Source organism: Chanodichthys erythropterus, chromosome 14, assembly GCF_024489055.1.
Source record: "Chanodichthys erythropterus isolate Z2021 chromosome 14, ASM2448905v1, whole genome shotgun sequence".
Lineage (NCBI taxonomy): Eukaryota > Metazoa > Chordata > Actinopteri > Cypriniformes > Xenocyprididae > Chanodichthys > Chanodichthys erythropterus.
The window spans coordinates 15344484-15365571 of record NC_090234.1 but is presented as its reverse complement, the minus strand read 5'-3'; the positions used below and the strand labels follow the sequence as shown (position 1 = coordinate 15365571).

The following is a 21088-nucleotide window of genomic DNA, read 5'->3' as shown; positions in this document are numbered from 1 at the left end:
ATAGATAGATAGAATGATGGCTAGATAGATAGACAGAATGATAGACAGAACGATGGATAGACAAAATGATAGATAGATAGATAGATAGATAGATAGATAGATAGATAGATAGATAGATAGATAGATAGATAGATAGATAGATAGATAGATAGATAGATAGATAGATAGATAGATAGATATAACGATGGATAGACAGAATGATGGCTAGATAGATAGATAAATAGATAGATAGAATGATGGCTAGATAGATAGACAGAATGATAGACAGAACGATGGATAGACAAAATGATAGACAAAATGATAGATAGATAGATAGATAGATAGATAGATAGATAGATAGATAGATAGATAGATAGATAGATAGATAGATAGATAGATAGACATAACGATGGATAGACAGAATGATGGCTAGATAGATAGATAAATAGATAGATAGAATGATGGCTAGATAGATAGATAGAATGATGGCTAGATAGATAGACAGAATGATAGAACGATGGATAGACAAAATGATAGATAGATAGATAGATAGATAGATAGATAGATAGATAGATAGATAGATAGATAGATAGATAGATAGATAGATAGATAGATAGATAGAACGATGAATAGACAGAATTATGGCTAGATAGAACGATGAATAGACAGAATTATGGCTAGACAGACAGACAGAATTATGGCTAGACAGACAGACAGACAGACAGATAGATAGATACCTTAAACTCATTAGGGACCTGTAGTTTGGGTGAAGGCACCCCTAAGGCGTAATCCACCAGAACCATCGTAGCAATAGTGATGAACACTGCAAAGTCACTGATGATGGATCTGACCTGGAGGAAACAGGAATTACAAAAGTTATTCCCCTCCTTACAGCAGCAGCAGCAGACACTCCACAGTAACACTAGAGGGCGCCAGACTGCAAATAACTCATCAGGCTGCAGCAGCTCTCAGACAGCCATGACTGCAGTACCTTGGTGGGGAAGTAGCGGCTGGTCTTGAATTCTTTGAGGAACGCTGACATGGCCACTGTAGAGAAGAAGAGAACCACAGACCAGAAGAGAACGTCGGGAACGTACGGACCATGAGGCCCACAAGCTGACCCGACAAATTCTCCCTTCTTCTCAATGCAGTCCTGAAATGAGAAATATACAGAATGGGTTAGGCTTTTATTACTTCATGAGTGTGAGTAAATAATATATTCATGTTTGAGTGAATTAAATGCTATGAACAGGTTTTCTTTCTTTACTTGATTAGTTCACTCACAACAACATGGTAACAAGTGATTCATTCGTGGATGAGCTGTTCCTTTAAATGCTACGAATTTCCAAAACACAAACACAATCACACAGACATCTGCTCAACATGCTGTTATTGCCACTCTTGCCCGTTAAAAGACCAGCAGCAGCAGTGATCTTTTTATCTTTTATGATGATTTAACAGATGTAATCCACCTCCGATTTCATTAAACAGTCTCTCCATCATGTCACTCAAACGAGACATTTTAATTCCCATAAAACATAACGTGTGTAGTTGAGTTGTAAACTGAGACAGGGAATCTCAAAAGTCAGGACTGCTATTCTAACCTGAACTTCCAGAGCTTCCCAGAAGATCTCCGGAGCCGAGATGTTGTTCTGCTCCCAATACAGAAGGGTAGCATTGCTGGGGTTTGCAGGCTCAATACAGGAACATCTACAAAACAGAAGCATCCTTTAACGCGCTTTGCTATTAAATTGCATTTGTTTCTATAATCTTCTACACAGAATTGGCGTCCATCTCATTCTGTCTCATTAAGCTGTGTTTTCACCTGTAAGTGGTGAGTTTCTCCAGATTGTTGTTCATATTAATGGGATACGTCTCCCCAAGATGAATTAGCTTCTCCAAGGCCTCGTAGATGAAGATGATGCATATGAGAGAGGCGAAGGCTTCCTCCGTGAAGCGTGTGATGTAACAGACGAGTGAGCTGGCGTCAGTGGCCACCAGCAGCAGACAGAGGAACGCCGTCCACAGCCCGATACACGTCCTGAGGGACAGGTACGACAGCCCGTATTCCCTGCGGACACAGACACCGTCAGCCTGGACTGAACGCCTTATGCACTCTGAGCTACTGCACAGCTTGGACAGAGACTGCAAGTCTGAAGGGGCGAAGGCCTTGCTAAGAGGTTTCTAAGGTATTCTGAGTGGTTGCTAAGCAGATTCTAGGGAGTTCTGGTTGGTTTCTATCTATTTAGAATGATAGACAGACAGATAGATAGAACGAGAGATAAAATGATAAAACAATAGATAGATAGAACAAGAGATAAAATTATAGAACAGTCAGTAGATAAAACGATAGAACGACAGATAAAACGATAGTACGAGAGATAGATAGAACAATAGATAGACAGAATGATAGATAGAACAAGAGATAAACAATAGAATGATAGATACAACATGAGATAAATGATAGAACAAGAGATAAATGATAGAATGACAGACAGAATGATCGATAAATGATAGAATGACAGATAGAAATAAAACGATAGAATGAGAGATAGAACAAGATAAACGATAGAACGATAGCTAGAACGAGAGATAAAATTATAGAACGATAGCTAGAACGAGAGATAAAACAATAGAATGAGAGATAAAACGATACAACGATAGCTAGAACGAGAGATAAAACGATAGAACAAGAGATAGAATGAGAGATAAAACAATATAATAGACAGAATGAGATAATAGAATGTTAGACAGAACGAGATAAACGATAGAACAAGAGATAGAACGAGATAAACGATAGAACAATAGTTAGAATGAGAAACGATAGCTAGAACGAGAGATAAAAATGATAGAATGAGATATAAAACGATAGAACGATAGCTAGAATGAGATAAAACGATAGAATGAGAGATAGAATGAGATAAACGATAGAACAATAGCTAGAACGAGAGATAAAACAATAGAATGAGATATAAAATGATAGAACGATAGCTAGAACGAGAGATAAAACGATAGAACAAGAGATAGAATGAGAGATAAAACGATATAATAATAGACAATGAGATAATAGAATGTTAGATAGAACGAGATAAACGATAGAACGAGATAGAACGAGATAGAACGAGATAAACGATAGAACAATAGTTAGAATGAGATAAACGATAGCTAGAACAAGATAAACGATAGAACAAGAGATAGAACGAGAGATAAAACAATAGAATGAGAGATAAAACGATAGCTAGAATGAGATAAAACGATAGAATGAGAGATAGAATGAGATAAACGATAGAACGATAGCTAGAACGAGAGATAAAATGATAGAATGAGAGATAAAATGATAGAACGATAGCTAGAATGAGATAAAACGATAGAATGAGAGATAGAATGAGATAAACGATAGAACAATAGCTAGAACGAGAGATAAAACAATAGAATGAGAGATAGAATGAGAGAGAAAATGATAGAATGAGAGATAAAACGATATAATAATAGACATAATGAGATAATAGAATGTTAAATAGAACGAGATAAACGATAGAACAAGAGATAGAACGAGAGATAAAACAATAGAATGAGAGATAAAACAATAGAACGAGAGATAAAACGATAGAACAAGAGATAGAATGAGAGATAAAACGATATAATAATAGACATAATGAGATAATAGAATGTTAGATAGAACGAGGTAAACGATAGAACGAGATAGAACGAGATAAACGGTAGAACAATAGTTAGAATGAGATAAACGATAGCTAGAACGAGATAAACGATAGAACGATAGCTAGAACGAGAGATAAAACAATAGAATGAGAGATAGAATGATAGAACGATAGCTAGAATGAGATAAAACGATAGAATGAGAGATAGAATGAGATAAACGATAGAACGATAGCTAGAACGAGAGATAAAATGATAGAATGAGAGATAAAATGATAGAACGATAGCTAGAATGAGATAAAACGATAGAATGAGAGATAGAATGAGATAAACGATAGAACAATAGCTAGAACGAGAGATAAAACAATAGAATGAGAGATAGAATGAGAGAGAAAATGATAGAATGAGATAAAACGATAGAATGAGAGATAAAACGATAGCTAGAACAAGAGATAAAACAATAGAATGAGAGATAGAATGATAGAACGATAGCTAGAATGAGATAAAACGATAGAATGAGATAGAATGAGATAAACGATAGAACGATAGCTAGAACGAGAGATAAAACAATAGAATGAGAGATAAAACGATAGAACGATAGCTAGAACGAGATATAAAACAATAGAATGAGAGATAAAACGATAGAACGATAGCTAGAACGAGAGATAAAATGATAGAATGAGAGATAAAATGATAGAACGATAGCTAGAACGAGAGATAAAACAATAGAATGAGAGATAGAATGAGAGAGAAAACGATAGAATGAGAGATAGAATGAGATAAACGATAGAACGATAGCTAGAACGAGAGATAAAACAATAGAATGAGAGATAGAATGAGAGAGAAAACGATAGAATGTTAGATAGAACGAGAGAGAAAACGATAGAATGTTAGATAGAACAAGATAAAATTATAGAATGTTAGATATAACAAGAGAAAAAAATGATAGAACAAGAGATAAAATGATAGAATGACAGACAGAATGAGATAAACAATAGAACAATAGATAAAAAGTGATAAAATGATAGAACGTTAGATAGAACAAGAGATAAAACAATAGAACGAGAGAAATGACAGAACAAGAGATAGAACCAGACATAAAATGATAGAATGACAGATAGAATGAGAAAAATGACAGAATGACAGCTAGAACGAGAGATAAAATTATACAATGAGATAGAATGAGAGAAACAATAGATAGATAGATAGATAGATAGATAGATAGATAGATAGATAGATAGAACAAGACTAGAATACATTTTCATGATCTAAACCAATAAAGTCTAAATGATTTTCTTTCATTGATTACTTCAGTTTCAATCAGTGATATAAACATCAGAGGATGGCATTAGACATACTTGCAGAATTTGAACAATATTTTCTCAAACACCAGAACGGGTCCGGTGCTGCCCAGGATAGTGAGAGGCTGTCCGGCAAAGAGCGAGTACGCGATTCCAGTCATGGAGGCTCCAAACAGAGATTCAATTGCACTCTGAGAAGATGTATAAAAACAATCATGTTTATTTGACTACATTAACATACATGAAAATATTACTGAATGTGCAACTTAAACCAGCCAATCAGAAGCAGACCACATGTGTGTATTTAAATGATGTTCATGTGTTCTTACTATGCGTCCCTCTGTAGCTTCTCCCAGCAGCCCTCCGAAGGTGATAACAGGGGACATGCAGGCGCAGTACAGGAACAGGAAAGAGGCCAAACACTGCAGGCTGAGCGCATCTGTGAAATCCGACAGGAAGTGCGGAGCCTTCCTCTTCACATCCAGAACCAATCCCCCAAAAAACCTGACAAAAAACACCAGACACCCCTCTGAGCTGCGGAAAAGCTGGAAAACTGGCTTAAACGGAATTCGGTGCCACACATTTAGAGCTGTGTCTCATTCCACTGAGAATTACACAAACACACACTAACCAGGAAACAAATGTGAGTACAAATTATTTTCATGACAATTAAACATGTTTTCCTTCTAAATTGTCTTTACTATAATGCAAAAAAAAAATAAATAAATAAAATAAAATTAGTAAAAAAAGTATTTTAGCATTACTTAAATTATAATTCGTACTGTAATGTAATGTAATATCAAGATGCATCACAGTAATGGGAACTCAGGAGGGTAAATGTGCTTAATTCTCATGAAAATAATCTCAATTATTATCTCAATGCACCTAAAAAAAATAGGCTTCATTTTCAAACTTTCTTCTTTTCTTTTTTATTTTGGAGAACAAAGAATTTGTTGCGAATCACACATCTTCTAACAACATTTGGGACATGGGATGGCTGGAGGTTTTTTTCTGCATTTTCGACACAAACGAGGAATATTCCTTGCATTATGCCGCAGTTTTCTGGTCAGTGCCGTTTTGTGTTTTGTATTAGTATTATATTAATGAGAATAATTGGACTTAAAGATACTCGGATATAAAATATCAAGATGCATTACAGTAATGTGAGTTTAAGTATTATTTATTTTCTCTTTTTTTATTTTACAGTCTAAATAATTTATTGCAAGTCACACATCTTCTCCCAACATTTTCATATGCAGAAAAATAATTTTATCTATAGGATAGCTGGAGATTTTTTTTTTTTCTCCATGTTTCAACACACATGTGGAATACTCCTCGCAATAAGCCACGGTTTTCTGACCAGATACAGTTTCGTGTTTTTACAGTACTGTATTATATTAATGAGAATAATGGGAATTAAAAAGATCCCCAGATATAAAATATTGAGATGCATTACATTTAGGGGTAAATTGGTTTAATTCACTTATAAAAATAAACTTAATTTTCAAACTATTATTTATTTTCTTTTTTTATTTTACAGTCTAAATAATTTATTGCAAGTCACACATCTTCTCCCAACATTTTCCTACACAGAAAAATAATTTTATATATAGGATGGCTGCTTTTTTTCTCCATGTTCCGACACATATGTGGAATATTCCTCGCAGTAAGTCACGGGTTTCCTGACCAGTGCCATTTCACAGCAAGACAGAAAGTCTGGCACATCTTGCATATGAAAAACAGTTGCACTGTCACAGGGACAAAAAATATATATTTTTAATGTGTGATCCTGGACCACATAACCAGTCATAAGGCGCACGGGTATATTTGTAGCAATAGCCAACAATACATTGTATGGGTCAAAATGATCGATTTTTATTTTATGCCAAAAATCATTAGGATATTAAGTAAAGATCATGTCCCATGAAGATATTTTGTAAATTTCCTATTGTAAATATATCAAAAAGTTATTTTTGTGAGTGGATATCGGTTGCTAAGGACTTAATCTGGACAACTTTAAAGGTGATTTTCTCAAAATTGATTTTTTTTGCACCCTCAGATTACAGATTGTATCTCAGCCAAATATTGTCCTATCCTAACAAATACATACACACATTTATAAATGGAAAGGTTATTTATTCAGCTTTCAGATGATGAATAAATCTCAATTTCACATCATCTATTTAACATTTTTAATTAAATTTTGTATTAAAAAGTCAATATTTGGCAGTGCAATTCATTTACATTTACGTTTAGCAGACACTTTTCTCCAAAGCGAATCGAGAACAATAGAAGCAATCAAATCAACAGTATGTTTCAAGTCCCAGTTATTACGGCAAAGTGCACATCGTTTTAATAAATAGAGAGACAGAACAGAAAAAGAAAAAACAAGTGCTAATATTAATGGGTCAAGTGCTGATGAAAAAATTCAAAGAAAATTCCAGAAAGAGATGTTAAAATCACAGCAGATATTATGTGCAGTGCATTTGTCACACTGGAAATGTAATATCAAGTTGAGAGCATTCAGTAATTTGTCGTCGCACGATTTAGAAAATATAGCAGGTCATTCAGGTATTCCATGCATACAGACTATTTAAGAAAGAATTCTTTAACCAGAAAGAAATATTAATATTAGGGCTGATCAGATATGATCACTGCAGACCATTTGGGAGAAAAGAGCCATCTGAGAACAGAAGGGGATTATTGTTGTGAGAAGAGAGAAAGTCACTCAAAGTTGTGAAAACTGTCACTCAACAGGAAGAGTGTGACCAAATGTCAAACATGGCATCTGTCCAGTTCACTGGAGAGTTGAAAACCTGGTCTTCAGTGGCACGGCTCTCGGTTACATTGTAGTAGAGAATGAAACATTCATCCTAAATGATCTGCGTTATTACGTGCCCTTTAACTGTCATAATGAACACGACGGTGACCTTTTACATCATATTGGTTTCTGAGAGGAACATTTCTCTTTTTAATAGTTCACGAGACTTAAGTTGTGTCATGTTTAAGTATTAACTTCATCTTAGATCTTTCTCTTAAAGAAATCGGAGTATAGATCAACAAAATGTGAATGACAGCTCAGATAACTGATTAGAGTTCAAACTAAATATCTTAGACATTTGATCACAGACTTTGGTATCTAGGCACAATTGTTAAGGTTAAATTACATTTATTTCTATTGCGCTTTATACAATACAGATTGTTTCAAAGCAGCTTCACAGTAGTCAATGATCAATGTTGATTCAGTTTAGTTCAATAAAATTCATCGATCATAAAACAAGTTCAACTTAGCTCGAATCAGTTCACTGTTTCAATTCAGTTCAATAACAGAGTTAAAGTCACATTTTGTAAATTATGAAACAAATTTGATTCAGCTACAAAGCAGCTCTACAGAAGACAATATGATCATTATCCAGATCAATAGGCCTGATATGCACAGTTACTTCCTGGTTCTCCTTAAGCCAGCTTGGGCATTTCCAATGAACTGTTAGCTGTCATTCTGTACCTGCTGGACATTGACACAAAACCATCAATGGTTGAGTTTTTAATCTTGTAATTATATTTTAATTCAGTTATCACTCTTGCCTAATTTGCCTATAAACCTGTTTATTGATAACAATAACGACGAAGATAATGGGACATTTGAATAAGAAACACAGTGTCTGTAATTAAACACGCACACACAACATTTTTCCAGCACTTCAAATGTTATTTTTAATGTAATGACCCAAAACATTATTTGATTGTCCCCATTTGTAAAACCGAACGTTTCAAGATTTGATAGAAATTTAGACATTAATTACCACTGTAACCATCAGATGGCGGCAGAGGAGCATTTATTGGCTCATATTAGCCATATTTCCTGTAATGTTTTTTCACTCAGTTTCACTTTTGAAAAAAATATTAAACATTATAAAACAAAAATATTTTGTCAAGGTGAAGTATGAAGTACTCACAAAATCTCATGAAAAACAATAACTTTTCTTGTGAATGAATTATACAGAAAGCGAGCACCACACTCTCCCTTTATAATCACAGAAGCACTCAATAATCTCAGCACACTTGTGAAAGCTTACATTTTATTCAATGAATCTAACTAACGTGCACAAGAAATCTTTCATTTACAGAGTGTTGACACTTTTTTTTCCACACAAACGTGTGAAAACTGATGGTCGAATTGAATTTTGCAGACAAGGAACACTGAGACATGTCTTTTTTACATGTCCATCTTACATCCAAATAACTAAATCAACGCTAGGCCTGACTATTTAAGTGACTATATTCTGATTATAAACTAAATATTACACTATTGATGCTGTTAAAGCTACCTCAGGACTTTGAAGATACCGACACACCAACAAGTGACATTTCACCCGAAGATTTCCAGCTGGCTTATATTATTGCTGAAGTTCTTAAAGGTGCCATCGAACATTTTTTTACAAAATGTAATATAAGTCTAAGGTGTCCCCTGAATGTGTCTGTGACGTTTCAGCTCAAAATACCCCATAGATTTTTATTGTATTTTATTTTTTTAACTGCCTATTTTGGGGCATAATTAGAAATGCACCGATTCAGGCTGCGTCCCCTTTAATTGCTCGCGCTCTCCGCCCCCTCCCGTGCTCTTGACCCTATCAATGCATAAACAAAGTTCACACAGCTAATATAACCCTCAAAATGGATCTTTACAAGATGTTCGTCATGCATGCTACATGCATACATCGGATTATGTGAGTATGGTATTTATTCAGTTCAAGTTTTGTTCTCATCCGATAGTGTCAGTGCAGTACAAGATTACATTAACATCTCTTTTGAAACCTTGACACAGGAAAAAAGATGAGATTTCTGCAAACATCTCCATTCCTTCTAAAAGGAGATTTTCCTTTATGATTTTTTTCCACGGCTTTCACAAACTGACATGTGATTGTGATATGTCTACACACATACACACACTCCAGACTGACCTCCCGGTGCGCTGCAGCTCAGGGCCTCCATGTCCACCATGTTCCTCTGTCTCTGCCAGCTCTCCATTAGGCACTGCAGGGATCTTTCTCTTCTCCTGTTATATCAAACACAGAGACAATAGAGGGCTACACCAGCACTCTTAGCATAAAACTGTGAGAGGAGATCTGACAGCAAGCAGCAGAAGACTTCACAGCGATAGTCCTCAAACATTCTGGGCTGAGTTTCTCAAAAGCATTTTGAGCTTTTACGAGGTTCCACGATCTACTTAGGCTTACAAAGCTTTTGAGAAACACAGCCCAGTTTAGTGTTTGTTCTAAATCTGTGATCATAAGTGTTGAACTACTGCAATTAATTAAGCCTGAAGGGCTTAAAAGTGCAGCAAGCAATTTCTGAGAAATGCTGTTGAAAAGTAAAATCAACACCCAAACAAACAATTTTGTGAATATTTACAGACATCCCACCTCTCCTGGAAAGTCCAGGATTCTCCCGCATATTGTTAGCGGCTCCCTGACACCCCGCAAATTATATACAATATATTTATATAGATACAGTGCTCTACCCCTTTGAAAATTAACATTTTAAACAATACCTCAATGAACAAAACAATTTCCAAAATGTTGACAACACTAAGTTTAATATAACATCTGTTTAACTTAACATGAAAGTAAGGTTAATAATGTAACTTAAATTACACATTTTTCAGTTTTACTCAAATTAGGGTGATGCAAAAATGAGTACACCCCACAACAAAAACTACTACATCTAGTACTTTGTCTGGCCTCCATGATTTTTAATGACAGCACCAACTCTTCTAGGCATGGAATGAACAAGTTGGTGACATTTTGTAACATCTATCTTTTTCCATTCTTCAAGAATGAGCTCTTTTAGAGACTGGATGCTGGATGGAGAGTGAAGCTCAACTTGTCTCTTCAGAATTCCTCATAGGTGTTCGATTGGGTTCAGATCAGGAGCCACTGAATCACTTTCACCCTGCTCTTCTTCAGAAATTCAACAGCGACCTTAGATGTGTGTTTAGGATCATTGTCATGTTGGAAAAGTGCAGGACGACCAAGGGCACAGAGTGATGGTAGCATCTTCTTTCAGTATAGAGCAGTACATCTGTGAATTCATGATGCCATCAATGAAACGACACCAGCAGCACTCATGCAGCCCCACATAAGGACACTGACACCACCATGTTTCACTGTAGGCACCATGCATTTTTCTTTGAATTCCTCACCTTTGAGACGCCATACAGTTTTGAAGCCATCAGTTCCAAAAACATTTATCTTGGTCTCATCACTCCAGAGTATAGAGTCCCAGTAGTCTTCATCTTTGTCAGCATGGGTCCTGGCAAACTCTAGGCAGGCTTTTTTTTGTGCCTGGGCTTTAGGAAAGGCTTCTTTCGTGGACGGCACCCATGCATGCCATTCCTCTGCAGCGTACGCCGTATTGTTTCACGGGAAATAGTCATCCCAGTTTGGCTTTCTACTTCTTTAGATAACTGCATTGAGCTTGCATGCTGATTTTCTTCAACCCTTGTCCTCAGAAGACGCTCCTGTCGAGGTGTTTACTTCCGTGGATGATCTGGACATCTCTGTGAGATGGTTGCAGTTCCATCTTTTTAAAATGTTTGTACCATTTTTGCTACAGTATTCTGACTGATAAGTAAAGCTTTGTTGATCTTCTTGTAGCCTTCACCTTTCTGGTGTAAAGAAATTACTTTTTTTTATTCTCAGGTCTTGTGACATTTCTCTTCCATGTGGTGCCATTGCTGACAGTAAGAAATGGGGTTTTAACATCCTTTTATAGTCAGCTGTCTGCTGGACACCTGTGTAATGAATAATTAGACTCACCTGTGGTTGAATTCTTGTTAAATTAGACATTTGTAGTCTAAAATTTAGCTTTGCTCCCGAGACTTTCAGTGGGGTGTACTCATTTTTGCATCACCCTAATTTGAGTAAAACTGAAAATTTTGTTCTCTAAGTTACATTATTAACCTTACTTTCATGTTATAAGTTAAACAGATGTTATATTAAACTTAGTATTGTCAACATTTTGGATTTTTTGTGTGTGTTCATTGAGATATTGTTTAAAATGTTACTTTTCAAAGGGGGTGTACTCATTTACACTGAGCACTGAATTAGATATTACCAAAGAGGAAAAGGTCAGAGGAATAAAACTGAAAATAAGCTATAGGACCGTGTTACTATTGGAAAAGCTTTAGAGAGCAGGAAACTGAAAACAGACTTTGTTTCTGCTCGATATGTGAGTAACATTGGTTTTGTTACGTTTCACAAAATGCGGCAGCTAGAGTTCTTACTAGAACCAGAAAGTATGACCATATTAGCCCAGTTCTGTCAACATTACATTGGCTCCCTATTAAACATCGTATAGATTTTAAAATCTTGCTACTTACTTATAAAGCTCTAAATGGTTTAGCTCCCCAGTACCTCAGTGAGCTCTTAATGCATTATAGTCCTTCACGTTTATTGCGATCTCAGAATTCAGGCCAGTTGATAATACCCAGAATATCAAAATCAACTGAAGGCGGCAGATCCTTTTCCTATTTAGCACCTAAACTCTGGAACAATCTTCCTAGCATTGTTCGGGAAGCAGACACACTCTGTCAGTTTAAATCTAGACTAAAAACACATCTCTTTGCTCTTGCATACACATAACACATTATCAATACATTAATATTTTTTAAATCCGTTAAAGGATTGTTACGCTGCAATAATTAGGTCAGCCGGAACCGAGAACATTTCCTATAACACTAGATATACCTGTACATCAGAATAAGAATGGCATCTACGCTAATATCTGTCTCTCTGCTTATCCTGAGGTTTGCCGAGTGCTGGATTCAGGCCGTATCCAGATCAGATGGAGAACCTGCGTCTGGACCTGACTACAACGTAGCCCAGGAGACAATGGGCCTACAGACCCAGTTCTGGCTGCATCTATAATCCAGATTTTTAATCCCCATATCCGCTTACATATATTTATATATAATCTATTTTTAATCTCTATAATAAAAATGTATAATTCAGATTTTGATCTCCATATCCATTTACATATATTATATATATCTTCCAAAGGGTTTTTTCCCTCCTAGGACTTTTTTCCCAGTGCTAGCACGCTGGGTTTTTCTCCTAGGGGTTTTTTTCCACCCCTGGGAGTCAGCCGACATTGGCTTAATGTAGCACCATCTTGTATATGTTTTAATCTTTATAATGAGATGGAGACTCACATAGATAAGACACTGTGACTTACATCACATGACTTACTGTACAGACATGTGGCAGATAACACACTTGATTTTACTTAACAGAACAGTTTTTCATTTGATATTAACCACAATAATATCTATGTCTAACTACATTTCCGGTTAAAAGGTTTGAAAACACTTCATTCATCATTTTAGAATAATATTAAAGGTGATGAAAACTCTAAAATAACACAATGGAAGTCTAAGAATGATGAAGTGACACAAACTCTCATATAATTAAAGAGGACCTGCTTTTGCTTTTTTACATTTTCAACTTTCTTTAGTGTGTAATGTTGCTGTTTGAGCATGAAAAAGATCTGCAAAGTTCAAAAACACAAAGTCCTACAAAGTAGGAGCTTAAAAATATTTTTTTTACACTTTCTGAACTCCCTAAAACGCCTCCATTGTAGTCGTGAGTTTGCTTCTGGGAACGCACGCGTCACAATATTATTCATTTAAATAACTCCCGCCCACAATGCATATGCAAAATAAGGGGCGTGGCCTGATTGAGTTAGTGTGTTGAAACTGGCAGTTATGGTAAGGGGCGGGACATTTCCCAAACACGCTCGAAGCGTTTGACCAATCACAACACACTACTCCAACCGACCAATCAGAGCACATTGTGCTTTTCAGAAGGAGGGGCTTCAAAGAGACAGGAACTAAACAGAGCGTTACTGACAGACTGGGAAGAGAGGAGCTGCAACACTGGAGAATATGAGGAAAATAATGTGTTTTTTGAACATTCATGCATGAAAACCTTTTCTAGTAGAGACCAAAAACAAAATCAAGACTTCGAAAAAGAGAATAATATGGCCTTTGTCTAGATTCCAGCTCTGCTTACTGTGGACATTCATGAGGTGCATGATGGGATATGTGTGATGAACACTTCATTATGCTTTTTCTACACTACGTACTGCAACTCTTCCCTTCAATGTAATTAAATGTTTCATTTTCAACTTGAATTGGTCTACAAAACTCATTTGAAGCATTTAAGCATCAGTCTTTAGATCAAAAGCCTTTTAAGATTGTGAGAAACATAAATTTAGTCAAGTGTGTCCAGACTTTTGACTAGTACTAAACTTCAATCCTTCTTTTTTCTGTCCTACATCAGCTTTGTGTTTCTCTGGTTTATAGTTCCTGTCTGTAGTCCTGTTCCACTGACCTGGGACGGGACGTTCTTTGGCGGCTCTATCCTGATGGAAGGGTCCCATTCTCCTGGTGGCAGAACTGTAACTTGGTCAAGAAATTCATCAATTCCAGCAATCAGATCATTGCGATCTTTAGCTTTATAGGCCACATCATGGAAAACCTGGAAGAAGAAAAAGCAAAACATTCTTAGTCAAAAATATGAATAAGATGTGATGAAAGAAGAAATCTGAATTAAAGGAACGGTTTATACAAAAATCAAAACATTTTTATTCTCTTTCTTTTGTGAAACACAAAATGAGATTCAATGTTAGAGTTTGAAAGATCAACAAAAGTATTGTCACGCTCCAAAAAGGACAAAAAAGTTTTTATGAAATATTTTTAATCATTTTGGAGCCCGGCAGTATAAAACGCCATGCACATTCTCTATATTAAAAAACATTTTAAATGTTCTTCCTAGTAGTATCTCCATTTGTGTTTCAAAAAAAAAAAAAAAAAAAAAAAAAAAAAAAAAGGAGTATTTGAAATGAAATGAGGGTGAATAAACAATTTTCATTTCAAGATACTATTTCTTTACAAATAGTGACTACATATACAGGAAGCCTGGAAAAAAGTACATATTCACATTTTCATGCTCTTCATTAATGTCTTAAGATGTTGCCTTAGCAACATCAACCAGCAGCTTGGCACAAAGGGTGGTTTTCTGGCTAATTAGCAGTCATTTGCATGTTATTAGGGCCGTTCTGTAAGTCTCCTCTGCACCTCATAGACTAAGTGAGAGAGAATCTGCTGAGCTGTGAAAGACCTCAGGAGTTTCGTATCCTCTCATCTCTGCGAGACACCAGTCTGCATGAAACCCGTTTTATTAAAGTAATAATAATCCATTTAAGGTAGTGAATTTGTGGGGTGTTCTGGATAAAATGCAAAGCACAGCAATGGTAATGTGATAAAAGACATCAACGTTCATGAGTTACATTTATTAATATTAATGGGTACATTTGAATGTTTCCATCATGCATTTTAATGTTGGATAAAATCAGAGCTTTGTTAGTGCCCTAGGCGAGATTTTAAAAAGCTATTTCAGAATAGTACACAAACATCAATGTCTGCCATGAAGAGTCGTTAACTAATTTTTTCCAAAACACAGTTTAAGTTGCGAATGCTAAAAACTAATACCTTAGATAACTGTGCTGTTATCGATAATTAATGCATTATGGCTATGTATTAATCACGTCATGATGCAGGCAGTTTTTAAATTAGTCCAACATAACATATTGTCAACTAATTTTTTTTCTTTGGTAAACTTTGTTATCGTATTGTATTATAATCTAAAGTAATAAAAGGATGTTAATTGGCATAAATTCAAAGCATTATTATTCATTTGTTATAATGAATAATAATAATTTTGTTTGAATACTAGGGTAGGCATGAACAATACTACCTATCAAGTCAAACCCTGAATATTGAATTAATTTCTAATCATTTCAAATGAGCAGCTATTATCCATTAATATTCAATAAGAATATAGAAACACTTTATATTACTGTAATTGTCTAGATTGGCAATATGTGGGTAAAATATTTTTTAAATTTTCTTTCTTTTTAACACACGTAATGTTTTAAACACTGTTATTTTTTTAACTCTACATTTGTGCAGTAAAATTAACTTTAAAGAAGATCTACATTTATCATTTTCTTTCATGGTGATAATATGGTAAATGTGCCATGCTTTAGTGGAGGATTTCTGTCACCTGCTGGAAAACAAACACTTTTAACAAGAAAATGACATGAAATTACCACTATAACCAGTAGATGGCAGCAGAGGACCACTCATTAGCTCATTTGCCATTTCCACTCCCTTTTATAGTTCTTTTCATGTGTTTTGCTTTTGGATTTATTATAAAATGAATATTATAACATATTTTAGCAATTTTATTGCACTGAAGTATGAAGTAGCAAGAGTAAGAAAAGTCTCATGCCATTTAGAAACGAATTTCATGAAAATAAATAAATAAGCCCAGATTTCACACCGTCTTGAATTGCTCCTGCATCATATTATGTAAACTGCATTTATGACAAAAAAAAACTACACAGATGCAGATATCATAACAATCTATCAATAAATGAACACATGTTGTACTCAGCTTTTGACGCTGCACTGCTACGGATTGAATAAAATGCTGAATAATGCAGACTAAAATACGAGGTTGAGCCGAATCCTGTCAAGGGTTTCAATCGTGAATTAGAACTAAATCAATCAGGAATTAGTGTACATATTACAGAGTTAATCACAAATTTTTAGGTGGGGCTGAGTGGAAATTTAGGGGGGGCTAAAGCCCTCCTAAAATGGGCCTAGTGATGCCCCTTGTGATGTTTTCTGTGGCATTAGTTGGTTTGCGTCACTCTAAAAATTTTGAAAATGTTTGACCAAATTACAGATATTTTATATACAAATATTCTAAAATGTATCTGGAACAAATGTGCAAAGTGAACACAAACAGTAACTTGCTAAAAGCTGTAAATCTGTACAACGATACAATGCTCTCTTACCTCATCTGTCATCAAGGTTGCAATTGATCTGCCAATCTCGTGATATTGTGGCCCTTTACCCAGAGGCCCCAGCAAGATGAACAGGAACCTGACAGATCAAGCACAAAACAGTAATGTAACCGGTGTTCTTATGCTGAGTTTCACAATCACAACTTCAATGTTCACCTGGTCGTAATGGGCACTTCTGCCAGGCCGTTGAGCAGTACGGCAGGAGAGAGGCGGACAAATGCCACTACAGGCCTGTCCAGAAACTCCAGCTCTCCAACCAAGATATTAGAGGCCTCTGCACCTGCAGGGATCTTCTTCATGAAGTGCAGGTCTATCTACACACAAATTAGTATGCAGGAGTCAGGTTACTGCATCACTAGGTGAGAAATACACATGCATATTGAGAGCAAAGTCTTGCACAGATGTTTTGAACAGGTTTGTCATTCAGGCCTTAGGCTGTTTTTAAATAACTGGACACTAAAGTGATTTTAAGTTTAAGTTTAATAGTTGAATTGGAACCATTTTTGTTTGTTTGATTGGTTTTTTGAAAACTATGGGAAAAGAATATATTTGATCAGTTAGTATAGATAAAACAAAAAATAATTAATTTACTAAAATTAAATAAAACTCAAGTGAAAATAAAACATAAAAATATAATAGTATATCAATGATACTAAAATATCACTGGTTATGGTACAAACCTTAACCCATTTTTCTACTAGTATGCTGGTTTTGCCAAGCCACCATAATTATGCAATCCATCCATTTCCAGGGTTCTGAGATTTGAGCATCAAATCTTCATATAGAATATTAAAAAACATGAAAAAACTAATCCTATATGTGCACATACTATATAAATCTCTTTGTGGAATTCTGATTACTGCGGAAATGTGTTCTTAGACTGGTTTATGGTCAAAGGTCAAGATGATCTTTTAATCATGACCCCTGTGAACCCAGACACACTCTCATCTGTTCATGGGATCACAACTATAATACCCACTTAACGCGAGAAACAGAACAGTCTAATGTCAGGTACAGTAAAGAGGGTTTCAACCATGATGTGTTTAAACCATAATCCCTTTCCCAGAACAGACAGACGGAGGTTCAGAGGAATCGGCAGACCTCTTTGTACTGTCCTGAACTGTGAGACCTTTTACACACTGTAAAAATGTTAGTTGTTTTAACAGAAACTTTAAATTACTTCATCATATAATGATGGATAAAAATTTACCATGTGTAATTTTACTATAAAATACAGTCAGATTTGTTTTGGGGGGTAGAAAAAGTAAGAATTACCATAACTAGGGCTGTCGCGATAACCGCAATTTCGTAATACCGCGCTTTTTACGAGCCAACCGCAGAACACTGCAAAAACCGCAGCAACCGCGATATTTGCATGTTTTCTATTTTTTGAAAGGCTATGTCCTTCTCGTTTTACACTTCATACACGTGTACTAAATATTAAATAAGGTAATAATGATAGCATAGTGTGTACCACGGTGATTTGTACAGAGGCTCCGTAGATAAACAAGCCTAAACAGACAGTGAATGTGAGAGAGATCGACTGAGCGCGTGCGATTACCTGCGTCTGTCCTTCAGGCCGAGATATATTCGTGAAAAAAAGTTGTCGTGTCCAAGGATAGCGAAATCTCTGCCTTAGCATCGAAGCATTACTGGTCAGCTGAGCCTTATAAAGTGGCGCTCAACGTTAAAATGATTTCAACAGCTTGTTTAATTTCATCTCTCTTGGAATGAATCTGCGTTTTTGAACGTGCAGTTGAATGAACGGTTTAAAGACTCAAAAACAGTCCCTTGCCGCCACCTTGTGTCATAACAATGTAACTGCACTGACTGACAGCCCGTCTAGAACGCGCAGAGATGAGTAACGTTAGTTCTGCTTATACTCGTGAAATATCAGCAGAAAGTCTTGTTTAGTCAGATTCGATGATCGGAACTAACTATTATACATACAATAGCTCTACAATCTTATTGTCAGGTTTATGTTCTATTTTGTAGACCCTTATTTTGACATTCTCTTTACTTCAATGCTCTTTTTAGTTTCGTTATTGAATATGATCTCTAGCTCTCTCATTCATTCATTCATTCATATATATATATATATATATTATATATATAGCGGTAATACCACATATCGCGCTATTGACACTCAAAAATACCGCAAGGGAAATTCCTTAACCGCGACAGCCCTAACCATAACATTTTTTAAAATAAATATATTTAAATAAATGTATTAAATGTTTTTGAAAATCTATACTCTTATTGTAAATTGATGTAAACATTGTTTTGTTTGTTTTTTTTAACCCAAAAAAATTATGCATATATAGTGCCCTGCATATGACATGCAGAAAAAAAAATAGTTGGCTAAATCATGCGTGAAATTTACTAATTCGTTCCCTCGATTTATAAATAGTGCACATGATTTACTAATTTGCTCCCTTGATTTGCTAAATCATGCGCACAATTTAGCAAATCAAGGGAACGAAAATAAATCATGTATGCGATTTAGCAAATCGAGGGAGCGAAATAGTAAATCGTGCACACAATTTACTTTTTTTCCTGCATGTCATGTGCGGGGCTCCATATACATCACATCTAGGGTTGCAAAATTGCAAAAAAAGTTGGAAACTTTCCATGGGAATTAACAGGTATATATAGGAACTAATGGGAATAAACTGGAGATTTGCAAAATTGCAGGTCAGCCTATAACAGGGAACTGAAATGTAGTCGGAAAAACTTTTTTTTTTTTTTGTCCAATTAAAGAATTGTTTACAGTTGTACTCTTAAATAAATCAGTCAAAAATGTCATTTAAAAAATTATTAGTTTGCTTGCATGTCTGCTTATGACTAAACAAAATGTTATATTTATGTCTGTATATGATACAGTTTGTATAAATTACCAAAAATGTCCAATTAATTCCTGTAAATTCTCATTAAGTTTCCAACTTGGAATTTTCCAAAATTCCCCAGCTTATCTTCCCATGGAAAGTTTTTGGAAATGTTCTGCCCCTCTGCAATCCTAATCACATCTGGTTATATTTTACACTACCATTCAAACGTTTGAGGTCTCAGCCAGGCTGTATTCATTCACCAAAAATACAGTAAAAACAGCAATATTTTGAACTATTATTACTATTTAAAATTACTCTTTGTATTTGAATATTTTTTAAAGTGTAATTTATACCTATGATGCAAAGCTGAATTTTCAGCATCATTACTCCAGTCTTCAGTGTCACATGATCCTTCAGAAATCATTCTAACATGAAAAATGTATTAATATTATCATTATTAAAAACATTTGTGCAGCTTCATATATTTTTGTGGAAACTGATACATTTTTCTGAATTCTTTAAAGAACAGAATGTTCAGAAGAACAGTGTTAAATCTTTTGCTTTACTGTCACTTTTGATCAATTTAATGCATACTTGCTGAATAAAAGTTTTAATTTCTTAAAAAAAAATTTTTACTGACCCCAAACATTTGAATGGTAGTTTATTTGATTGAAATAATTACATTATTTGAGGAATCGTTCTGTGTCATTACCTTGCTGAAGTCCACTGCACTGTTTTCACGGCTCACGTCATTCTTGCCCTCTGTGCTCATGGGTTGAGACTGGGGTGAAATCATCAGACCTGCAAACCCATCAATCAATCAATCAATCAATCAATCAATCAATCAATCAATCTACACAATGCCAACGCTAATCAATGTTAATCAACCGATTAATGGAACGCAGCATAAGCATCGGCTGTATTTCCCAATTAAATGTAGCAAACTGAAATGAAGTTAATGGATTGATAGGAGAGAAAATGATTTTAATGAAGTTCTGTTATGATCTCAGATGTGTTATAACCATCACAATTGAATGAAACATCCACAAAGTGAGACATAATGATCTGAGAGATGATGGCTAGTACTAATTTCTCATTTTTGCGAGTATGCCAACTACAGCAGCCTTCAAAAATGGATATAAATAAATCAGTTTGTATCCAAACTCGATGAACAAATCAATTGCGCTCTACTCTGAAAGCAGCTAAAGCAGGCAAAACATCTCTAGAGCTTTCAGCGCATGACGAAGCATCAAACCCTTTCGTTAAGAGAGCATCAGCGAGTCCTACATCGCATGAACAGATTTGTGTTTATTAGTCATACTCGCTGCTGTTTTAATGCAGCTTTGGCTCAGCACTGCATGAATTAGAGTATTAATGATCCTCTGAGCA

General features: G+C 35.4%; 1 protein-coding gene across 1 annotated transcript in view; it reads right to left on the bottom strand.

Moving 5' to 3' along the window:
* Positions 1–21088, bottom strand: part of slc4a10b (solute carrier family 4 member 10b) — a 76600-nt gene that overhangs the window by 12843 nt on the left and 42669 nt on the right. The window contains exons 8-18 of the mRNA XM_067410660.1: positions 20412–20500; positions 17028–17185; positions 16863–16950; positions 14330–14476; positions 9899–9993; positions 5267–5441; positions 4995–5128; positions 1805–2050; positions 1584–1689; positions 971–1132; positions 717–830 (exon numbers count right to left, since the gene is read on the bottom strand). Of these exons, the coding sequence (XP_067266761.1) occupies positions 717–830; positions 971–1132; positions 1584–1689; positions 1805–2050; positions 4995–5128; positions 5267–5441; positions 9899–9993; positions 14330–14476; positions 16863–16950; positions 17028–17185; positions 20412–20500 (1514 nt within the window). The remainder of the gene's footprint in view (positions 1–716; positions 831–970; positions 1133–1583; positions 1690–1804; positions 2051–4994; positions 5129–5266; positions 5442–9898; positions 9994–14329; positions 14477–16862; positions 16951–17027; positions 17186–20411; positions 20501–21088) is intronic.